Source organism: Uranotaenia lowii, chromosome 3 (genome assembly GCF_029784155.1).
Source record: "Uranotaenia lowii strain MFRU-FL chromosome 3, ASM2978415v1, whole genome shotgun sequence".
NCBI lineage: Eukaryota > Metazoa > Arthropoda > Insecta > Diptera > Culicidae > Uranotaenia > Uranotaenia lowii.
The window spans coordinates 87,324,605-87,347,103 of NC_073693.1; the positions used below are offsets into that span (position 1 = coordinate 87,324,605).

A 22,499-nucleotide genomic window follows, 5' to 3' on the forward strand; every position below is an offset into this window, starting at 1 on the left:
TTCAAGCGTTATCTTAGGAAGGTATTTCGGGCGATTGCAATACTGAGAGAGAATTCTTTGCATTTAGAATAGTGATGATCAAAATTACAGAACTGTTTTACAATTTGCAACGATTCGCACATTTTTGCGCTCTTTCTTAGCACTGGTTTCTCTCATTTCAACTTAAATTTACTCATTTTCCCGCAAAATTGGCTGCAAAATCTGTATGACCATTGAAGTACCACTCACTTCATCTCAGTCCCCCGGATACTTTCGTAGACCTCGCATTTCTCTTTTCAGAGCACAGTGAGAAGCACAACAATCTCTCTGGGAGCATTCCATCTTTGAAGCAGATGGTCGGTCTTCTCATCCCTTCTTGCCGCCTGCCGCTTAAAAAGTGATAGGATGGAATCTCCTCCGTGGGTGTTTGCTCTCAAATGAATCCTAAAGCCTGAGCACAAACGAACAAAGAAGAGAGCAGGTTTTGAGTCCCAAGAGAAAAGGTTTGTGTGGCAACTTCGCATCATTACGAGGAGATGTCGGTTCTCGAGTTGTTAGAGGAGCATTCGGACTTCGAGTTGTAATGATTCCTGAAAATGGTCTCGCCTATGAGTATGCGATGAAGCACTGAGATGGGATCCAGAATCTGTGACCCCACGTGCAATTTATGGAGTAGGAGATATAAATACGTTCAGTTTATCATTAGTTATCTATTTGCGGCCAAGGACCCAGTGTAGCAAAATGTGGAGAATCTGTGACTCGCCAGGCTTTCAAAAACAATCCGTAAACGAGGATCTGCGTAACCCACTCAAAAAGTCACGCGAATTGGGGAGATTACCATCCGAAACGCGTATCTGAGGGTATTTTTAATGTCGCTGACAAAAGGTGACGAACACATTTTATTTTCTAAGAAAGAAAATTTGAGTATGACCTCCCACATTTTGTTTGAGTACAAACACAGCCCAGCAAGAAAAAAATTCACTACCGTTCATTTTCTGCTCAGCGGAAAATGAACTCAAAAATCACTGGGAGTGAGTGCGAAGCGAAATGTTCATTCACCGGATGAATTTTGCAAGTTCGTTTTTGAAGGATGGCCACAGTGCACGCGAATTGCGAAGCGGTTCAACACTGAAAAAAACTTTCGGAATTTTGCAAAAAATAATCACATGTTGAAAAATCTTTGCAAATTAATTTACAAAATCTTGCGATTTTCAGGACTGCAAAAGTTATGAAGAGGAATCAAAAGGAAACTAATAATCAGTGCCTGAAATTTGTAATCTCAAATGGCGGCTTCCGTCTAACTTCAAAATGCTTTGAATGACTGAAAATTGCATGAAACACCCACAATATGGGTATTAGGTGAAAGGAATCAATAAATAGAAGCGGCATTTCGCTATCAGACGTTTTGGTACGCCATTTCGAAATTCAATATGGTGGAATCCGATCAACTTTCAAATATTGTGAAGGACTGAAAATTGCATGATAAAAGTCTAATAAATCTATGACGAAAATATAACAAAATAATCAAAATAAAAATATTATGACAAAAAAAGAACCACGAAACTCTGACAAAACTATGAGTAGAATATGGCATTTGGGATAAAAATATGACAAAATATGAGAAAACATCTAAAAAATTTGATAAATTTGACTGTACAATAGCAAAGCTAAGGCCAAAATATTCGAAAAGATAGACAAGAATATGACCAATGACAGTTATTCGACAATAAAATTTAAAAAAATCTGACAGAACTTTAAAAAAAAAAAATTTTCGACTGTACGTTGTTTATTTTTAGTAATAGCCAAGCAGTCTTTAAAATCCGAACATAGAAATTTATTATTTGTCCAACGTTTCGGTGCTTGTTGGCACCATCTTCAGGGAAACTAAGATAGTTTAATATAAATGTAAGATTTTAGAATAAAGGTGTTATAAATGTTCTAAGTGTTGTTTGGTCCTACTTACAATAACGTATCTGTCCTTTGTTAATTTACTTAAGATAACTCTATTGTCACATTGCTGGTCCATCGGTAGTTGGCACATGGGAACGAGATTTTGGTCGTTTGTCTATGGCGGTCACAAGCTACTGTGATATGTCTGAGCTTTGATCGATGGAAGTTTGTTCATTTTGTTCTATGTGTTCATTTTGTAAGCTTTTAGATTGATGCTCGAAGTGTTTGTACAATTTGTCAAATATTGCAGCGTATGCAGTGTTGAGATTGTCAACATCTGTACGTTTGTTTACAGAATTTTTGGTCATGTAGATGTGGCACATTTCCAAAAATTCTAGATTTCTATGGCGTAGTGTGCTATCAATTATTTTGGTGTTTGAGAGTTCGAATCTATGTTTACTTTTTATACAGTGTTCTATAAGAGCGGATTTTTGCATGAGTTTGTCTAACATGGGGGCTGTGTTGGAGTATGTGTTAACTATCTTGTCTAACTGGTTCATTAGTGATCTGTGTCCTGATATTCTGTCGCTTAATCTCTGTCGGGTGAGGCCAATGTATTGGTGGTCGCAATCTTTGCACGGGATGGAGTAGATGAGCTTAGAGCGATCATCGTTTGGTACTGGATCTTTCATGTTTGTGTATATGTTGCCTATGGAATTCGTTTGTTTACTGGCGATTTTGATGGACGGATAGTCGGCTTGCAGCATTTTCCCTAATTTTTCCGTCAAATTAGGTACAAATGCCATGGAAAAATATCTGAGTTGGCTGTTTTCTGATGGAGTATCGTGGGACGGACAGGATGGCGATGGATTTGTTGGTGCTGCTGCGAGGATAACCTGAGATTCGTGCTGGATTGGTGATGTGTTGTTGGATTGGCATGACGGAGTTTGTTCGAACGATCTGGTGACGGCGACGGATGATTGATGGAATGTTGGAATTTGGTTGATGTTATGCTGGTTCAGATGGGTGGTGCAGTGATGTTTTCCGGATGATGTGGGTGTGTTAAACTCGGTATGGCTATTTTGATGGCTTTTGGAAGTGGCGGATTCGATCGGCAGAAGTGGAGTTGATGAGTTTATGTTACGGAGCGTAGGCGAGGCAGTTTCGGTTGGTGATGGTAGTCTGGCGGTGGCTGATTGGATGTTGGGTGGCTGAGATCGGGCGGTGGGAGATATGGTGAACGGAGCTGTTGTTGATGACGTAATTTTGTTTCTGTATTGCAGGTTGATGATGCGGTTGATTAGCGTTTTGGGATAGTTGTTCATTTGCAGGATTTCGTGAATGATTTCTTTCGGGTTTTGGTTGGATGGATTTCGTGAGAGAGAGATGACTCTGTGAATGAAATTTCGGGCAACGTTGACTTTATGCCACCAACTCAAGCATAAAGTCAACGTTGCCCGAAATTTCATTCACAGAGTCATCTCTCTCTCACGAAATCCATCCAACCAAAACCCGAAAGAAATCATTCACGAAATCCTGCAAATGAACAACTATCCCAAAACGCTAATCAACCGCATCATCAACCTGCAATACAGAAACAAAATTACGTCATCAACAACAGCTCCGTTCACCATATCTCCCACCGCCCGATCTCAGCCACCCAACATCCAATCAGCCACCGCCAGACTACCATCACCAACCGAAACTGCCTCGCCTACGCTCCGTAACATAAACTCATCAACTCCACTTCTGCCGATCGAATCCGCCACTTCCAAAAGCCATCAAAATAGCCATACCGAGTTTAACACACCCACATCATCCGGAAAACATCACTGCACCACCCATCTGAACCAGCATAACATCAACCAAATTCCAACATTCCATCAATCATCCGTCGCCGTCACCAGATCGTTCGAACAAACTCCGTCATGCCAATCCAACAACACATCACCAATCCAGCACGAATCTCAGGTTATCCTCGCAGCAGCACCAACAAATCCATCGCCATCCTGTCCGTCCCACGATACTCCATCAGAAAACAGCCAACTCAGATATTTTTCCATGGCATTTGTACCTAATTTGACGGAAAAATTAGGGAAAATGCTGCAAGCCGACTATCCGTCCATCAAAATCGCCAGTAAACAAACGAATTCCATAGGCAACATATACACAAACATGAAAGATCCAGTACCAAACGATGATCGCTCTAAGCTCATCTACTCCATCCCGTGCAAAGATTGCGACCACCAATACATTGGCCTCACCCGACAGAGATTAAGCGACAGAATATCAGGACACAGATCACTAATGAACCAGTTAGACAAGATAGTTAACACATACTCCAACACAGCCCCCATGTTAGACAAACTCATGCAAAAATCCGCTCTTATAGAACACTGTATAAAAAGTAAACATAGATTCGAACTCTCAAACACCAAAATAATTGATAGCACACTACGCCATAGAAATCTAGAATTTTTGGAAATGTGCCACATCTACATGACCAAAAATTCTGTAAACAAACGTACAGATGTTGACAATCTCAACACTGCATACGCTGCAATATTTGACAAATTGTACAAACACTTCGAGCATCAATCTAAAAGCTTACAAAATGAACACATAGAACAAAATGAACAAACTTCCATCGATCAAAGCTCAGACATATCACAGTAGCTTGTGACCGCCATAGACAAACGACCAAAATCTCGTTTCCATGTGCCAACTACCGATGGACCAGCAATGTGACAATAGACTTATCTTAAGTAAATTAACAAAGGACAGATACGTTATTGTAAGTAGGACCAAACAACACTTAGAACATTTATAACACCTTTATTCTAAAATCTCACATTTATATTAAACTATCTTAGTTTCCCTGAAGATGGTGCCAACAAGCACCGAAACGTTGGACAAATAATAAATTTCTATGTTCGGATTTTAAAGACTGCTTGGCTATTACTAAAAATAAAAAAAAAAAAAAAAATTTAAAAAAAAAATTACTAAATAATGACATAAAAATTTACAAAAAAGACAAAACTCAAAAAAAACTTTGATAAATATTCAACAACATGATGGAAAATATAGCAACTATAAAAACTAATGACAAATGACAAATGTGACGGAATTTTGCAATGAAATACCAAAAATCTGACAATACTTTGACAAAAAATTTAGAAATGTGATAAAAATTTGATAAAACTATGACAAAAATATTATTAAAGTGTAACAAAACTATGACAAAAATGAAAATGAATGACAAGAAATTGCAAAAAGTTTGATATAGTACTGTCAGATTTTTGTCATTTTACTGTCAGTTTTTGTCATAGTTTTGCTTTTTTTTCATCTGTTGTACTTTTTAACTGATTGAAAATTTTTTTTCATAATTTTTTTTTGGCTCGATTGTGATGATATAAATATATCTTCTTTTCATACTGAAAATCATATCCGGTACAATTATGTTCGATAATAACTCTGGAATTCGAACTCACAGACATCGGCTCAGGAGGCAACTAACTTTCAAAATGAGCTACATATATCACTTGTGACAAAACTATGAGAAAATATGACAAACTTGATGAAAATATGACAAAAATATGAATAAAAATAATACAAAAATTTGATAAACTTGACATAAAAATGACAAAACGAAATCTAAAAAGTTTAAAAGATGAATACAAATATGACAGATGACCATAATTTGACAATAAAATTTAAAAAAAAACTGACAAAATTTTTAAAAAAATAAAATAATGACAAAAAATTTAAATTAAGACAAAACTCGAAAAAAAAATCACAAATATTTGAAAGCATTATGGAAAAAATATGAAAAATGCGAAAAAATTCAAAAATGATATATTTGACCAAATTTTAAAATAAAATAACAAAAATCTGCCAAAACTATGAAGAAATATCACAAATGTTTTTTTTAATATGATAAAACTATGACAAAAATGTGGCAAAAGTACAAAACTACGACAAAAAAATTATTGACAAAAAAATCACAAAAGTTTGTTGTGTTCCTTTCAGATTTTTGTCATTTTATTGTCCATTTTATTAGAATTATGTTATTTATGTTGTAATTTTATCCTAATTTTGTATTTTTTTTACAATTGTCGTATTTTTGTCATAGTTTTGTTTGATTTTTTCATTGATTAAATTTTTTTTTTTCATAGTTTTGTCTGTTTTGGTTCGATTATAGCCGTTTTAACATATCTTCGCTTCATACTGAAAATCTTATCCGGTATGGTTGGGTTTGATGATAACTCTTGGATTCGAACTCACGGACATCGGCTTAGGAGGCAGCTTACTTGCCAACTGAGCTACGTTTATCACAAGCCCATAGTTTTGTATTGTCTTTATTTTTGATTTATATTTGTCACAATTTTATTATATTTTTATTTTATTTTTCATAGTTTTGTCTGATTCATTATTTCGTAAAAATTTTGTCATTATTTTGTTTTATTTTTGTCAATAATTTGTCATATTCCAGCCTTTTTGTATTTCTTATTTCATTTTGATGTGAAATTTGTGCCATATTTTTACCACATTTGTCATAATTTTCTCATAGTTTAATCATATGTTTGTCAGATGTTTGTGATTTTATTGTAAATTGTTTTGTTATAATCATGTCAAATTTGTAAATTTTCTGTCAAATATTTATCCTTACATTATAAGTTTTGTCAGGTTGCTGTCATTTTATCGTCAAATTTTGATCATAATTTTGTCACATTTGTCAAAATTTTGTAGTGCTTTCTTCACATTTGTCATAGTTTTGCCATTTTTGTTAATTTTTTCTATACTTTTGTCATAATTTTGAAATATTTATCAAATTTCTGGCCTTATTTTTTTCTTACCACATTTGTCGTATTTAATTCATAGTTCTGTCGTATGTCACTTTTTGGTTTGTCATATTTTTGACATAGTTCTTCCACATTTTTGTCATTTGATTTGTTGCGTTGCAACTTATTTTTATATTTGAATTCTTTTTACTGGCAATCTCAAGTTTAATATCTCTAGGTAGCGAATAATGAACCGGCCCTGTTGAAGCGGATTGAACTTCACGATCCAACGTCAAGAGGGCTACCAGAAGTAAAATGGCTTGTCGGTGTAGCGTCCATACAACCGCTGAGAAGAAATGCTGGTATTTCGCGCGCGATCTACTAGCATTGTCTTGGCAAAAACCCGAAGCCAACCTCATAGCGGGATGCGATCGGGAAGCCTTCTTGCTAGCTGGGAAACTGAAAACCGGGCTCTTAATATTCGAGACACTGATTGGAAAAGTCGCTCGGAAGTCAAAAACTCGTAGTCCGTAGTCGTTGGATCTACATTTATAGAGTCGGAAATCTGAAAATTGTTGAAACTGGTAGTCTCCGACACGTTATTCTTGTGCATTCAGTTCGGTTAATGGGATCTTTCGGGTAGCGGAAGTGCATACTGATTGTTGAACCTGGTCCTTGGAGGCCAATTGAAGGTCTGCTCTAAGACGCTGGGCGGAAGTGATTGGCGCGTCGTCGGTAAGTTTATTTTACTTATAAAATTTGTTTGTTATTCTTCAGATATTTCCCTTGAGATTGCCTAGTTTCAACAAACGAGATCCGCGCAAATTTAAATTGTCCCCCCCCTGGGGTAAGAGTCTGGGCTAACTGATTGATGGCGCTTAAGTGCCGACGGTATAGTTTGCGCCTTTTAACCTCGTAAGATAATTTTCGATTCGTAGCAGATTGTTAAATTTTCATAAAAGTTTTTCGTATTTTGGTCATTTTCAGTTATATAATGCATTTTGAAGTTAAGCATAAATCGCCATCTTTGATTTCAAAATGGCGTAGGACAGCAAAATTCGACTACTAATTATTGAGCCCTTTTACCCATCACCCAGATTCTGGGGGCATGTGCTTTTCATTAACTTCAGCATTTTAAAGTTTAGTGGAATCCGCCATATTGGATTTCAAGATGACTTCGGACAACGTCCCAGCAAACATTTTAGTACGTAAATATTTTTCGTAACAAATTTTATTATACGTTGCATATACATAAGAGAATCATCGCAAAAAACTCGATAAAAAACAGCATTTACCTACCAAAGTGGAGGCAATATACATACATATTTTTAACTTCTGGCTTAAGCGATAATAATTAAACAAATTGAGCAATATTCAACTCTTTATTCGTACATCCTGGAATAGTGCCTGCTTCTTTCATTGGACATTTTTTTCAAACGAACCATCTGATTTTTAGCAAACTTTCTGTTTATCGCAAAGAGAATAACAAGGATATTTTCACTTGAATCTCGCGTGGGAGAGAAATTTTGCGGATTTTTTATCATATTCGATTTAAACCGACTTTAAGTATCGAATTTTACGATCGTTAACTCATTTGGTTGGAATTGCGATTCGCATCATCCTTTAAACACAAAGTGTAGGAGTTTCATGCCATTGGTCGTTTTTACGAGCTTCAATTTGTTTCCATTGAAAAAGACTGAACCCGCGAAAACCACGTACAAAAATCGCTCATTTTTCAAAAATATTCGAGGAACAGCGATGAAAATAAAATAAAAACACTTTTTAAAAACAATTTATGTGAAATTATCATTTGCGATGAAAAATACCCTAGGAATATTTTCAGTATATGTCCGGGTGAGCAGGATGAGTTTGCGGGTTTTTTTGTTTTTCATTTGCGTTTTTCACGCGTAAATTTGCTTGCACTATGGTTAGTCGATGTTTTCTCAACATGAGAAGCGGTTTATCGCGCAGATTGATTGTATTCTCGACCTAAGGTTGCAGAGGCTATACGTGAGCGTGAGAATGACATGAGTCGTTTTATATGTCACGTAATTAATCCCATGCAACTATTATTGTCTTATACCGCTATTTGAGAACAAGACCTTTACAAATTAGGAAATACAAATTACATTTTTTATACAAATAATCATCAATTCTAACCTTAAACCCTTGTGAACATTTCAATCACGACTCACCTGGAAGCCAGATAGGCCGACGGCGAAGAAGTGGTCGGCGAAACCGGCTCATCGTCTTCGTCATCGTTGCCGAAGTTGTGCGAGGACCGGCTTCGGGCCAACCGGTTGCGACGATCCTGCAAACCACTGGTAAACCGATTGCGGCTGCTTCCCAATCGGCTGTCCGAATCATCTCCGGTGGCGTCATCTTCCGGCGCCACCACGGCCGTACTTTTGCTCTTGTTCAGGAAACGGCTGGTATATCTGAAAGGAAGAAAAATGTCCTACAAAAAGACAAAAAAGAGAAAGAAAAGGCAAGCGGATAGAGAGGCGGTGTCGAAGCGAAACGTTACCCGGACGAGCTGCCGTATTTGTTCTCTTCCGGCTCCACATGGGCCGTGGTTCGGGAGCGAAGGGCCGACGAAGTTCCGTACTTGGGGCTTTCGTCCCGTTCATAGGGGCTGCGATAGCTCGTGGGGCTCGAATAGCCACTGGAGCGTGTTTCTTCGCGGGAGGTCTTACGCGCGTCTGCAGCGGCCGCTTCACGAGCTTGGACTCGGCTGAGCAGAGGAGAACTGGTTTGCTCAGAGCGAGCAGAAGAAGAACTGACGACACTTGAAGGCGTTGTCGTTGAGGTAGGTTTGGGTGCTGGCTTTTCTTCCTCCTCCTCTTCTTCCTCGTCGGATTCCTCTTCCGAGGATGTTTCTTCCTCGCTGCTGCTTTCAGATTCTTGCTTCTTGTCGGCTGCTTGTTGCTGTGGTTGAGTTTGCGGCAGGAATCGACTCTGGAACGGTTTTTTCTCCGTCGGAGAAGGTGCGCTAGGAGTCGTCGAGGCAGGTGAGCTGCGAGTGGTGGGTTCAGAGTTTTTCAGAATCGATCGTTTCGGTTCTTCGGTGCGAGCAGGTGTCGGCACAGGTGAAGCGCTAGAGGATTCACTTGACGAGTTCGATTCGCTGCTGGCCGAACGGGTTGGTTTCTTTTGCGGAGCTCCGGCTTTGGCCGATGCTGTTTGACGAGAACGGCTCGAGCGTTCCGAATCATCCTGGTCACTGTCAGCCTGTCGAATTGTTTGGGGGTAATGAAGGGAAAAACGGAAGAGACGGAGACGGTAATTGCAATTGGATGCATGAAATTTTCTGGGACATTTGATTGAACAAATATTGTTTCGTATGTGGTGTACTACTCGATATCTCCCGTTGTTGATGTTGAAAGGTCAAACAAAGTGAATATGTGTGTGGCCTATGTCATTACATCCTCAATTAGACATCGACTTTTCGACATTGAAGTTAATTATTTGCCTAGCCGGTGTTGAGGGGAATTATTTTCTAGTTGAACAAGTTTAAACATGAGTAAACAATTGTGCGAACAAAGGGACTAATGAGATTTCAATTTGGGTTTGTGGTTTTGTTAGCACAACAAGGTGGGGGAAAATTACTCGGGCAGCACTCAACGGACTGTAGTAATTGTTTTGTACTGGTTTGCATTTTTGCTTTAACATAACGTGGAAAACGGTAGCTGAGCAGCGCGCGTAGGTTTCGAATCGAAGAAACAAAAATTCAATTAATACTTATCGGCATAACGTAACAACGGAGATGTCTTTTATTCGTTGAAGTCGAAGTGTGTGTTGTAGGGCTTAGAAGTGTATTTGTAAAATAATAATTAGAAAGTTTCACCAACGAGAAGCTAGTACTCCTCATCGGATCTCACCTCAACTTGCGGAGAAGACCGCCGTACGGGAGACGATGCAGCACTATCACTATCATCGCTGGTCGTCACTGGTGCAGCTGCTGAACGACCTTTGAGTGCGGTAACACGATCCGCTGTAGGTCTTTCCGGTTCCGTTACAACTGGTGAAGTTGGAGTCGGAGTCGTTGTCGTAGTACTCGTAGATGCTCCCTTGTTTTGACGCTTGATTTTGGCTATTTCGTCATCTTCTGAGAGTTGCCTGGCGGTGGTTACTTTCGGTTTGACCTGAGCTAATGGCGAGGGCTTCGGCAACGTTGGGGTAGACACTGGGGAAGCTTTCTTGTTCTTTCCCTTCTCCGTATCCTGAAGACGTTTCATTACCCGTGGAGAATCCATTAATCGGAATATTCCGCTCAATGGACCCTTGGCAACATCTTCGGTGCTAGTAATTTTGTTGGATTTCTTATCTTCTTCGTTGAAACGCACCTGTTTGGATTCGTTGTCGGAGTCGTTATCCAATTGATGGCTGCGGGCAAATCGTGATCGGAATCGTCCCTTCGTTGACCTGCTAGAAGGCTCATCGTCGTAGTCATAATCGTTTCCACGACCATACCGAGACTCGTTGCCGTATTTTTCCTTCTCTGGTTGTGGTTTCACAGGTCGTTCTCCAAACTTACGTCCTCCTAGAAGAGGTTCCTCGTCTGGGTTCCAGCCTTGAGCTTCCTGTTGTCGGAGTTGTGCCACCAGCCGATGATCACTCTTCGATCGCATCAATCCTGGTCCAGATGGTGGCTGCAGTAAGCTGCTTTGACTTTGACTCATTCCCGAGGGATCCGACGGTAGCTTCAAATCACCATACGTTGACACTTCCATGACCAGCTTTCCAGGATCGATGTTCATAATGAAACGAACCTTCCGACTGTAGTCCATGGTTTCGCAGTCAAAATTTCTTATAAAATCAACCGTTCGCAGGAAAATTTCCTTCGTGTCCATCAGTTCACAGTCATCCCACTCAACCGAGCCCTCGTTCATGAACTTCTCAGCGAGATCAGAGTTGCTCTGAATGTTCGCAATCTCAAGCTCCAGATTGTCCTTCATCGTAATCACATTCTTCAGTTCCACCGATAGATATTTGTCCATTTCGTTTCGCAGATGATCGGTGCGGTCTTTCAGTGCCTTCTGCAGCCGACGGTAGATCTCGTCGATCTCCTCCGACACACTGCCGCAGTTGTTTTGTAGGTTTTGGGCGTTCTTCTCGACTACGGCTAGCACTTCTTTTAGCCGGTGAAGTCCACGGCGGATCTTTGAATGAAATTGAATTTTAGGATACCAGATTTATTTTAAACGCAAACATTCACAAACCTGATTGTTGATACGGTTGATCTCACGCCGCAGGATGTCCATGTGGGCGCCCTTGCAGTCCGGACAGATCTTCTTGTCACAGTGCATGCAAAGGGCACAGTATGCCTTCTCCGAGCAGACGTTGCAGCGTTCCATCACTTGGCCTATTGGAGGCAAAAAATGTTTAAAAATATCGTTACGTCAAATTTAATTTTATTACAAAAAATAAACATTTATATTTTCTTGAAATTTCCTTTCCTTAAAGCTCAAAGGGATTTTTTTTATTGGATTTAAGGTTCGTGCTTTTTTCTATTTCGTTTCAAAAATCACTTTGACTACTATAGACTGATCACGACTCTGAGCTTTTTATCATATCATCTTCATAAATTTAGAATTGAGAACCTATCTTTTATATTGCTGAAAGATCTCTACTATAAGAGGAAATTTGGCTGGCGGCCTTTAAATTCTCATGGAAAAATTTGATCACATTATACAGTAGTAGAGCAATTCAGCGCACTCTTCAAAAGTAGATAAGCCTATTATCAGGACGTACAGAGGCCGAACAAGACTTTGTAGAAGTTGTAAACACGGCAATATTTTTTCAACATTTTCAAACAGTTAGTGCTGACTGCGACCACAAGGCTGCAATGATATACAATCCGTGTGGAGCACATCTTTCAGATTTAAGCTTTTTTTTTCCTCAGATTGAGGCTTTTTTCTCAGATTTGAGCTTTCGTCTTCAATGATCTCAAGGCAAAATAAGCTTAAAACGCAGAAACGCCAAGTTCAAGAAGCTAGTTGACAGAACCCTAGGTAAAAAAGCAACAGTCCGAGTTATATCACAGATTTCTGTTAAAGAATGCAAAAACTTGGAAGTTCACCAATGCGTAGAAGCTTGAAAGGGAGTGAGTCAGTAGTCGTGAGGCTTGAGAAGATGATAAGAAAAATGCAGTTTGCAAAGATCTGCTACTCACAAACAGTAGTGGCCAACTCGATATTGGGGGTAGCAGATGTGTGATTTGGATGACCAGTGGAGCACTTGCGGTAAGCAGTAAAATTGGAGGTTATCCGGCTTATCTAAACCATAGTGAAGTTGCACAATTTCCGCTGGAGCAAACGGTAAATAGGCAAAAATACTTTTTGAAGTGGTAACTGGACAGTGGGTAGGTGGCATTTTCAAATCAGAGATTGAATTGAATTCTTGATTTTAAAGATCTCTACTGTATCTCCTTTTGCAACTGCATCGCTCCGCTAATTTATCGATCGGGGAGATAACCACCACCATGTTGGATTATCTATTTTACGAACTGATAGGAAGGAGACTTGTAGTAATTTCTTATTTTTAGGAAAAAGCCCATTGCGACCATTCAGTTGATCTATCCAGTTGATTATCTAGCCACATGGATGCAGCTAAATTTAAGATTTTCACTTTTATGGTATAAAATGTTCATCTATTTCCATATAAATAGAAAATCAAAGATGGAACGCAGACCTGTTGAATATACTTGGTGATTTTCTCTGCTCATTGGTGAGTTTCTTGCACTCCTGGTGTGTTTTGCCGCATATCTGCTGAGTTCTGCTTTCCATCTGGTAAATTTTCACCTGTTTCAGCGCACTCTTTGGCACACTTCAGTGTACTACCAATGTGCTTTCCTTCCCATTAGGTGAGTTCCTTTCTGACGATTAGATGAAGCAAAATCGCAAGAGAAATCGCCAGAGCCTGTCATCGTTACATTATCGTTACAATACCTCTGTCAATCTGGGTTACATACCTCTCTGCCGATTTATGTTAACTGGGAATCACACAAGAGGCCGAGCTCCCAATACTCGCTTATGTTATTGAATTTGGATGGCTCAACCCGGCTGCCATTGTCGTGAAGAACATTTTCAAGTTCGGCGCAAAACTTGAGGCAACAACAAGCAAACTTAGTATTCACATTGCACAGGCTCGCAATGCATGGTAGAAACGAAAGGGTGAAGAAAAAGAAACGATAAAACGGGCTGCTTGCCTCGGGGTGCTGTACAACATCAGCAATAGCAGAATCCATCCTTACGCAGGAAGGCAGGCAGCGCTAAAATCACCGGCTAAATGTCGGCTCCGAAGAAGAATTTGAGAGCTCATTGGATCTTTATTCGACTTCTTTTCCCGACCATCCACCGAATAGTAACGATCTAAGTAAGCGGCTTTTAGGGCCCGGAAATGGGCTAGATCAGAGGCCAGAATGGTCAGATGTAGTGTATTGTGTGTGTCAGAAGTCCACTTTGATTAGGGTAAAAACGTTAGAATACAGTCCACCTTTGTTAGTGTTGAAGTTGAATGAGTATTTTATCACGTAGAGAAATATCTGATGCTACCGTAGAAACCGTCAACGGATTTTGCCTTCAGGTCCAGTAGGTGTCCATTCCCGCAAACCAGTGATTTTTAAATTCATTTCCGCTTCACTACAAAATTAATCCAAGGCGAGACGGCTCTTTCCGCTTCGGTTTTTATCGCAGCGGAACAGAAAATTAACTCCAAAAATCACCGGGAACCTGTGCTTTCGAGTATGGTGTTGAACGAGGTAAGAATTATCAACTCATACTCATGCCATCAACCTTTTGCTTACTTTGTATTTCAGGTTATTTAACGACCAAGATTCGATCGCACGGCCGTTGACTTATATCAGTGATTGAAATCCTCAACCATTTTCTCATCAGAGGCATTCAAAATACACACTTTGAGGCCTCGTATAGTAATACAGGAGACGATACATATACATTCATTCAAACCTCCCCCCATGAGGAGGATCTGCTCCGAGAGACACTATTCGTTCGCTGCTCCGAACGAACTCTCTCAACGTTCGGTTGCTACATGATGCATGAAGAAGACGAGGCACACATACTCATTTACGTTATTGAATTTGATGGACTCAAGCCGATAGCTGTCGTTGAGGAGAACATCTTCAACCTCTCCGCAAAGGTTGAGGCAACAACGACAACAACCGAACTTATTGCATTGCATAGGCCCGCAACGTATGGAGCAAGGAGGGGGGAGGAAAAAGAAACGAAAACACTAGCTGCCTGCGTGCGGTTGCTGTGCAATAATAGCAACAGCAGAAAAACCTCGGGTATTCGATCCAGGCACAAACGAGGAGATTCGGGTTTGCTGTGCCTTTTGAATTCGGTTCCCTCAAGAATGTAACAGGAGATGAGTGAGAGACATTCGTTTGGTTTTTTGGATTCGCTGCCTCGAATGCATATTGCTTCGTGAAGGCGGGCCATGTTGAGAGCGTATACATCATCAGTCTTGTCGTTTTCGCTGCCTCAAAGCAACAAGCAACAAGCAACAAGTACGCAATCCGTGGCCATATTTCATCTGTATTACTCTCAACCTTCGATTCATAAAGTAACAAACACGCAACAGTTTGTTTATGAAAAAGTGCATAAATCATGAAATGATGGATTAAGCACAGCGTTCTGGAAAGAACCCTATCACCTTCTCGAGCTCAGCAGTGAACGCTGATATGAACAGAAGAGTTGACGATAAGCGCACTTCGATCTCATGGTGATCGTCCTCTAGCCTAAGAAGGAGAAAGAGTCGCCGCCATTGGAGATATCCGAATTCTATATGACATTTCTCGCCACCTGACTGGTGCAAGGACTAATGCAAGAATGCAGCTGAAAGACCGAGCAGGTCAGCTGCTGACAGATCGAAACGATCAGCTCAAGCGTTGGACTGAGTATTTTGAACAACTTTTCCGAGTCACAAATAGCGATGGCAAAAAGAACCTGCAGCTCGAGGCGCCAACAGTAAGTCGCATTAATGGCATCAACTCGGAAGCGCCCTCGCTGGTTGGAATAGAAGCGGCAATCAAAGACATGAAATCCAACAAAGCACCTGGGATTGATTGCATCCCTGTTGAAATGCTGAAAGCCAACCCTGCCTTATCAGCACATATGTTGCACCGTCTTCTGCATTTCGCTGACTGCAACATTCTCGGCCGACTGGATACAGGGTATCTTCGTAAAGGTCCCAATATAACGTTGATATGTATTTCGAAAGGCCCGACACGCTTCTTTCCTTAGCAAGTGGCTTAAGCGCCACTTCCGAACGGAAGACCACCTACCCTTTCTTAGTTTGCCCAGCTGATGAGACTCTTTCGCGAGTTCCTTTTGATTCCCTATTTTAGAAAAAAAGCGGAAGGGACTCTAAAAAGGGATTCGTACTTCGACCTCTGAGGGCCGCCCTGAAGTCGAAAAGTACCCAGAGAAAATTCGTGATTCGGATCGTTAGACGAGACCCAACCCTCTACTTGGACCGGAAAAGAAGAATTCTGATTGGATTCGCGGCCAACCTCCGCAGTAAAGAAAGCAAAAAATAAAACAAACGTAAACAACGAACAAAGTGTGACACCCTTTCCGATTACCCCAATCTTTTTATTACAATCATGTTTTTCTTTTATTTTGTTCTGTGTGTTGTGTGAATTTTACATAATACTGTTTGGCCTGACTACGCTTTCCCTCTTCAAATTCTTTTATGGCTGGGCATTTGGTGGAGTCGCTTGGTTTCTGCTGGACTGATTAGGTCCGATTCAATGTTAATTGTTCCATCTTAATAAGGATTTTCTCATTTTGTGGGTGGTAAATCGGCTACTTTATTCGGCTCGCCTGTGTGACTCTGTCCAAACAACGTGACTGACTAAATTTCCACTAGCGCAACGAAAACGGCTAGAGTAGCGTATACTAGGGAATGTGATGCACTGTACAGCAATCACTAATATAGTAAGTAGTGCCTAGTACTCACTCTGTCTGATAGCTATTTGGCGGAGTGTTGGTGAAGACTTATGCCCCGACAGTTCGGCTGCTTCCTCGAAGCTACCTACTGCTCTCCCGGTCGACGAATGCTAGTTGACGGGCTACGCAGGTAGCTACGACGGTGGCTTGAACAACTTTTGCTTCTCCGGTAATCACATAGCTACACCACACACTTCTGCAGCTATGGGGGGCGCCCGCTGGAAGTACCGTTGCTTGTAATGTTGTTACGGGGGTGGTGTTGGGCGAAAATCAATGAGACGGCGTTCCAAATCTGGCTAGCGGTGTCGTCAGTGATTCCCGTGGAGATATTGGAATCGCTTGTGGCCTAAACCTGACTCGGCGTACGTCCTGTTGGATGAATGTTGGGCGAGCGTGCGTCTAACCTGTTGCTGATGAGCAGGAGTATAAATTTGGCGGGTCAGGTTTTCCTCTTAACACAATGAGGCTCTCCACCTACCTCAAAATTTACTTTTACAAATGCACTGCACTGCACTACCCTATCTTGCTCTTTTGCCTCTACCTTGTGACTAAATAAAGAAGGTTTGTTTAGATTGAGGTATTCAGTCTAAAAATCACACCTCGAACTTCAACTTTACCTATTCGACAACCTATCAAATAACTTCAATAAATAACTGCTATCTCTTCCGATCACTGGACGTAAATGAATTAGGAGCTTCTAATGTCCTCTGACGGACCTTACCTAGCTTGACTTCGTAACCGGAACTACCCGATACGACGAAGTCTTATCGCGAATTCAAACAAATAAATCCTAATTCGCGAATTCTCAAGCAAGCTTCGTCTTCCCCTTCTGAAACCGAATTCTAGAGACCAGTCTACATCCAGTAAATGACCACCGGACGGTTGCTCAACGACAAAACCGATGGCCTACGTACACGAATCGGAACCCGACAATCGTGGTAAGGAAAATCTTTGGAACATCTTCCACCAAATATCCTTGGCACTTCCACGGCATTCCAGGACCCCAGCTCATGACGTATTGTATCTAGTAATTTCTATCTAGCAATTTCAATAGTTTATGGTTTTTCGCTACGTGGCGAGACCAACAAAAACGCTATAGGGAAAGGCTACAGGGTTCAACGAAAGCACGAGGATTACCGCAAGGAGTCTCATGTTGAGAAAACCGAAAAACTAAATTTTCATTTACAGCAATGCAACTCAAAAAGAGACCATCTTCTAATAAAACATCAACACCACAGGGAATCAAAAGGAACTCGCGACCGAGTCTTATTCAGCTGAGCAAAACAAGATTAGGTGGGTGGTCTTTCGTAAGATAGTGGCGCTTAAACCATTCACTAACGAAACGGAAGCATGTCGGGTCATTCGTTATATCTGTACAACCCTCAAGATACTATGCAAAGTTATCCTGAACAGGATCCTGGAGAAAACTGGCGCTATCCTCAGACGACAACAAGCTGGAGTCCGATCCGGACGACCATGTATGGACCACATCTTAACGCTACGAATCATACTGAAACAAATCAACGAATTCCAGGACTCTGGTCTCATTTGACCGACTGAACCACGAAAACATCTGAGCTGCTTTTAGACCACGAGGAGTCCCAGAGAAACTAGTTTTGCTTCAACATAAAAATGGAGAGCTTCCAGTATCTTGGCAGCCAGATTACGCAAAAAGACAGCGGGACCTGGATCAGAAAAGCACGATTTGCGTTTGCGGTTCTTCGAAACATCTGGCGCTCACGACAGATCTCTCTTCGAACAAAAATCCAAATCTTCAACTCATACGTCAATTCTGTGTTGTTGTACGGGTGAGAAACTTTGTGCACATATGCGGTGACGACGCGAAAACTGCAAGTATGCGTGAATCACTGCCTGAGGATTACTCTCCGTGCTTTATGCCTAGCAACTGGATTCCAAACGCGAAACTAAACAAATCACCGGCGTCATCAAGAGGCGCTAGAATACGAGACTCGAGAACGTGAGTGGAGATGGATTGGACACACGCTGCAGAGATTAAACCGAAAGTGGAAGAGAAGCGCTTGATTGTAATTCAGATTGACATGGAAGGAGAGGCAGACCAAGAAATTCGTGTTGGAATAGCCGCTGAAACCCGCTCGGTTGGCGAAAACCTTGGCAGGCAGCTAGTTCCAGATCATTAGCAGTGGAGATTTTTCATCTCCTGAAGCGGGAGATCTTCAGAGATAAATACTCTAACCTGCTCTCTAGATCAACCTGTATAAAGTAGTGTTGATGCATAGTAATGTGTGAGAGAGAATAGAGAGTATATTTTTAGTCCTTGCTGCGCTAAGCAGGTCACTGCACTAGTGCAGTGGACCCTATATTTACCTCGCTACTCGTGGGATCAACAATCAAAAACGCGGAAGGATGAGGTAGAAGCGGACGATTGTCTCAACCCGTTTGGTAGGAGTGAACTAAAGCGCTCGCCGGTTAGGCAACCCACCGAGCCGGTGAGGACGCCTGTAGACAGCGGAGAGAGTGAAGACCCCTTCGCTCAAGTCCAGCAGGCAGTCAGGAACTCCTAAGCTCCCTGGAGCTTCAGGACCCTGAGACTCCTTCTGAACTAGTGGTGGCTATGGCGGACACGCTGGACCTTGTGGATTATGTTAGAAAAGAGTCTTACATCCATAAGAAGGTCAGGGAGAATCTCGCTAACGTCAAGGTGAACCGAGCAGTGGTGAGAAGGCACATGAGGACGTGGTGACTCTCCAGGAGAGACGAGACCTGGAGTCCTGAAGAAATGAGCCCGGGATCCTAAGGTCTGGCAGGATCCGGGCGAAAAAGAGGAAAAATAGGGAGGCCAAGTTCCTGAAGCGCCAACTGGGTTGCAGACGGATGAGCGCAAAAAGAGAAAGACCACGAACCGGGTCAGGGACAAGGGGAAGGCGTTGGTGGTAAAGGCACCGGAAGGTACCTATGCCGATGTCCTTCGTCAGATGAGGACGAATGACAAGCTGGTAGGCCTAAGAGGGGATGTAAGGAGGATCCACCAAACACGCTCCGGCAGATTCAGAATGCGGAAGGACCTCCCAAATCCGGAATAAAGGTGACATTCGCAAAACTTCCGATAGCGGCAGCAAATGCAGCACTTAAGTGTCGGCGGTTAAAGGTGGGGTGGTCTATCTGCCAGATATATATCCCCCAGCAACCGGAAAGGTGGTTACGTTGTGTCGAGTACGGGCTCAAATCGTTTGCCTGCAAGGGCACCAATAGGCGGTAAAGCAGGTCGTCAGGTGGCTAGTTGCACCAAAGATGCAAAATGTCTCCACTGCGGAGGAGGGCATAGGGCTGGCAACTCTAGGTGACCCGCCTTTCAGACGGCGACGGCTGCACCTTCGCGGGAATAGAAGCGATTCAGCTCAACCTCAACCACTGCCACTCAGCGATGCATTTTGTGCAATGCAAGGTTACTGAAATTCTGTTGGTTTTTTTTTATTAAAAAGTAATTCACTAAAAATTTATAATTGATTTTACTTGAGTAGTTAAACGTGAATCTTTGATACAATGTATATTTTTGTAATAATACCTGGATTCAGATTCAAACTAGGAGTAATAAAGTAATACGTAGTCAATTACTACTTACCAGACGTCGGATCCGGCAGCTCGCCGGTGATCTCGATGTGCAGCTCCAGGAACCGTTGCAGCGTCACATTGGTCGGAAAGCCCTGGACCCCCTGATAGGGGATCCGGTGCTCGGCTCGGCACTCCGGACATTTCACCTGCCGCTTCACGTAGTCGATGAGGCCGTCCATGCACGGCTCCATACAGAACGAGTGCTGACATGGTAAAAGTTTCGGGTTGCGGTATCTATCCAGACACACGCAACACGTTAAAAGTTGCTCAAATTGCTCCATTTTTCACTGCAATTGGGAAGAGAAGAAAAAAAATTAGAAACAATGAAGATGCGTGGTTATTATTTCGAGGACAAAATCTCCGGGTGCGTATTAAATTCGAAAACTTATAATTGCGACGGTAAAAGCCGCCCCTCGCTTTCCGTTGATGAAAATTAAGGATTTGCGGATTCATTATTAAAAGACGCCGCGACGTCGTCGTTATGAGAAGCTCATGAAGAAAACGGGCAGAAAGTTTTCCGCCATCTCGCAACATTATCTTCGACTCGGGTATAAATGTTGAGGAAATTTGTCCCAAGTGTCGGTACTTTTTTGTTACTCATGCGTATGATAAGAAGCCTAAAGTTTTCAATAATCCCGTCCTTTGACGACACACAAAAAAGTGAGAAGCCCTAAGTTTAACAGGGAACAGAGCATTCATCTAAAAATTTTTCTGCTAGTCAATCTCTAATTTGGTTTAAAAATTCTTTTTCAATCACCAAGCATTTCCGCTTCATTAATGGGTATTGAAAGAAAATTTTCAACGATAATTGATGTATTCAAGGTTGTTTTTTCAATAATCATAATTACTTATACTTCGAATTCGTACGGAAATAACGAGACAATTATAACTTTGAGCGATATTTGCTCAAACATTTGCTATTGCAAAAGATGATGGTATTGAACAATTGTAGAAACTTTTCATTTGGTTGTGAAAAACTACAAGAAAATGTTTATTCATCTTTTAAATCATGTTTAAATATTGTTATTATCTTACCGGCTACCTTATGGCTGAAAAAATCAAATTAAATTTTCACTGGAATTATCACAATGAAAAATGTAGGCCGGTTTATTTGTTTCGGTTTATTTGAGTTGGCAAGTACTTCGGCAAAAGTACACATCCTGTTGCTCTCCGTAAGGTTGTACAAATAGGTAGCAAATAAATAAATGCTGCCGATTTTTTACGATCCAAAAGCACCCATCAATACTTAAACGCGTAACAGGATGAACGCTTCCCCATTCGATGGCCGTGAAATTTACAACTGGAACATTTCCACAACTTTTGTCATTTTTTTCCGTTCAAACCGCGCTAGAAATGGGATCACAATTTTGCTGACATTCGAACCCCCCGTCCTAGTATCACCGAACAGGCCTAGAGTAGTCGGTAGGTTCCATAATATTTTTCATTGTCGATGGTGGCGCCATCGTTTGTATAAAAATCAGCGAAAAATGCGACGACAGGCAGCAATAACAGTTCATGCGGGAATGCAATAAAAGTTTATTCGGAAACCGAATGACAGTCAATCTTTTGAGACTCAGGCTCAGACTCGGAGCCGTTAGATTAAAGAATGTACAAAAAAAATGGGCGCAAAATTAAGGGGAAGCTATTTTTGGAAATTTGTATAAGTGACTAACTGCTGGTTTATCCGTCTTGGCCATGTGCGATAATCGGTGAAGGTGAAGTGGGAGTATTTTTTTTTTCTGTCGATTGAGAATGATAGAAGATAAATTCGCCTAACATTTATTGAACACATGAGCTTCTATAAAAAACTGAAATGGTTGACTATACATATCCCAAGTAACACAGATTAAGCCAATTGGCTTTTATGAGTTTTAAAATTGTTTTATGAAGACTTTTCCATGGCATCCAATTTTTAAAACGGTTTTATTGTAATTCTTATGGTTTGAATAAAAGCACACTGTGAATAAACGTTTTTTGTGATTCGACAAGAATAAGTGTATTAGAAAATTAATTTACAAGTACGCCGAATAAAGTACTTGTTTTATTTATCCATCTCTGTTCCTCAATGCGAAGTTAATCTATATTTACATCATCTAATCCAGAGTTAACAAAATTCTTACCGGATAAAACGCGCTTGAAAATTTCTAGAAAACTGCAGCCACCGGCTTCTCCTCAGCAAAGACGGAAAAATTGAGCTTCATCACTAGCGAAAATGCTCATTCTAAGCTTTCAGTTGCAACAATAACCATTTTAGTTTGATATATTGCATATTATTAATAATACG

The 22,499-nt window shown here is 41.0% G+C and overlaps 1 protein-coding gene across 4 annotated transcripts in view; it reads right to left on the reverse strand.

The window, feature by feature from the left end:
• LOC129754509 (RING finger protein nhl-1) overlaps positions 1-22,499 on the reverse strand; it is a 168,326-nt gene that overhangs the window by 52,825 nt on the left and 93,002 nt on the right. For 3 of the 4 annotated variants that reach the window (XM_055750624.1, XM_055750623.1, XM_055750622.1), the window contains 5 exons: positions 20,226-20,502; positions 11,873-12,015; positions 10,532-11,812; positions 9,178-9,881; positions 8,846-9,088 (listed from right to left, as the gene is read on the reverse strand). In XM_055750624.1, coding sequence (XP_055606599.1) covers positions 8,846-9,088; positions 9,178-9,881; positions 10,532-11,812; positions 11,873-12,015; positions 20,226-20,496 — 2,642 coding nt within the window. In that variant the 5' untranslated portion in view covers positions 20,497-20,502. Of the gene's footprint in view, positions 1-8,845; positions 9,109-9,177; positions 9,882-10,531; positions 11,813-11,872; positions 12,016-20,225; positions 20,503-22,499 lie in introns of all 4 variants that reach the window. The other variant, XM_055750625.1, reaches the window with a different exon arrangement.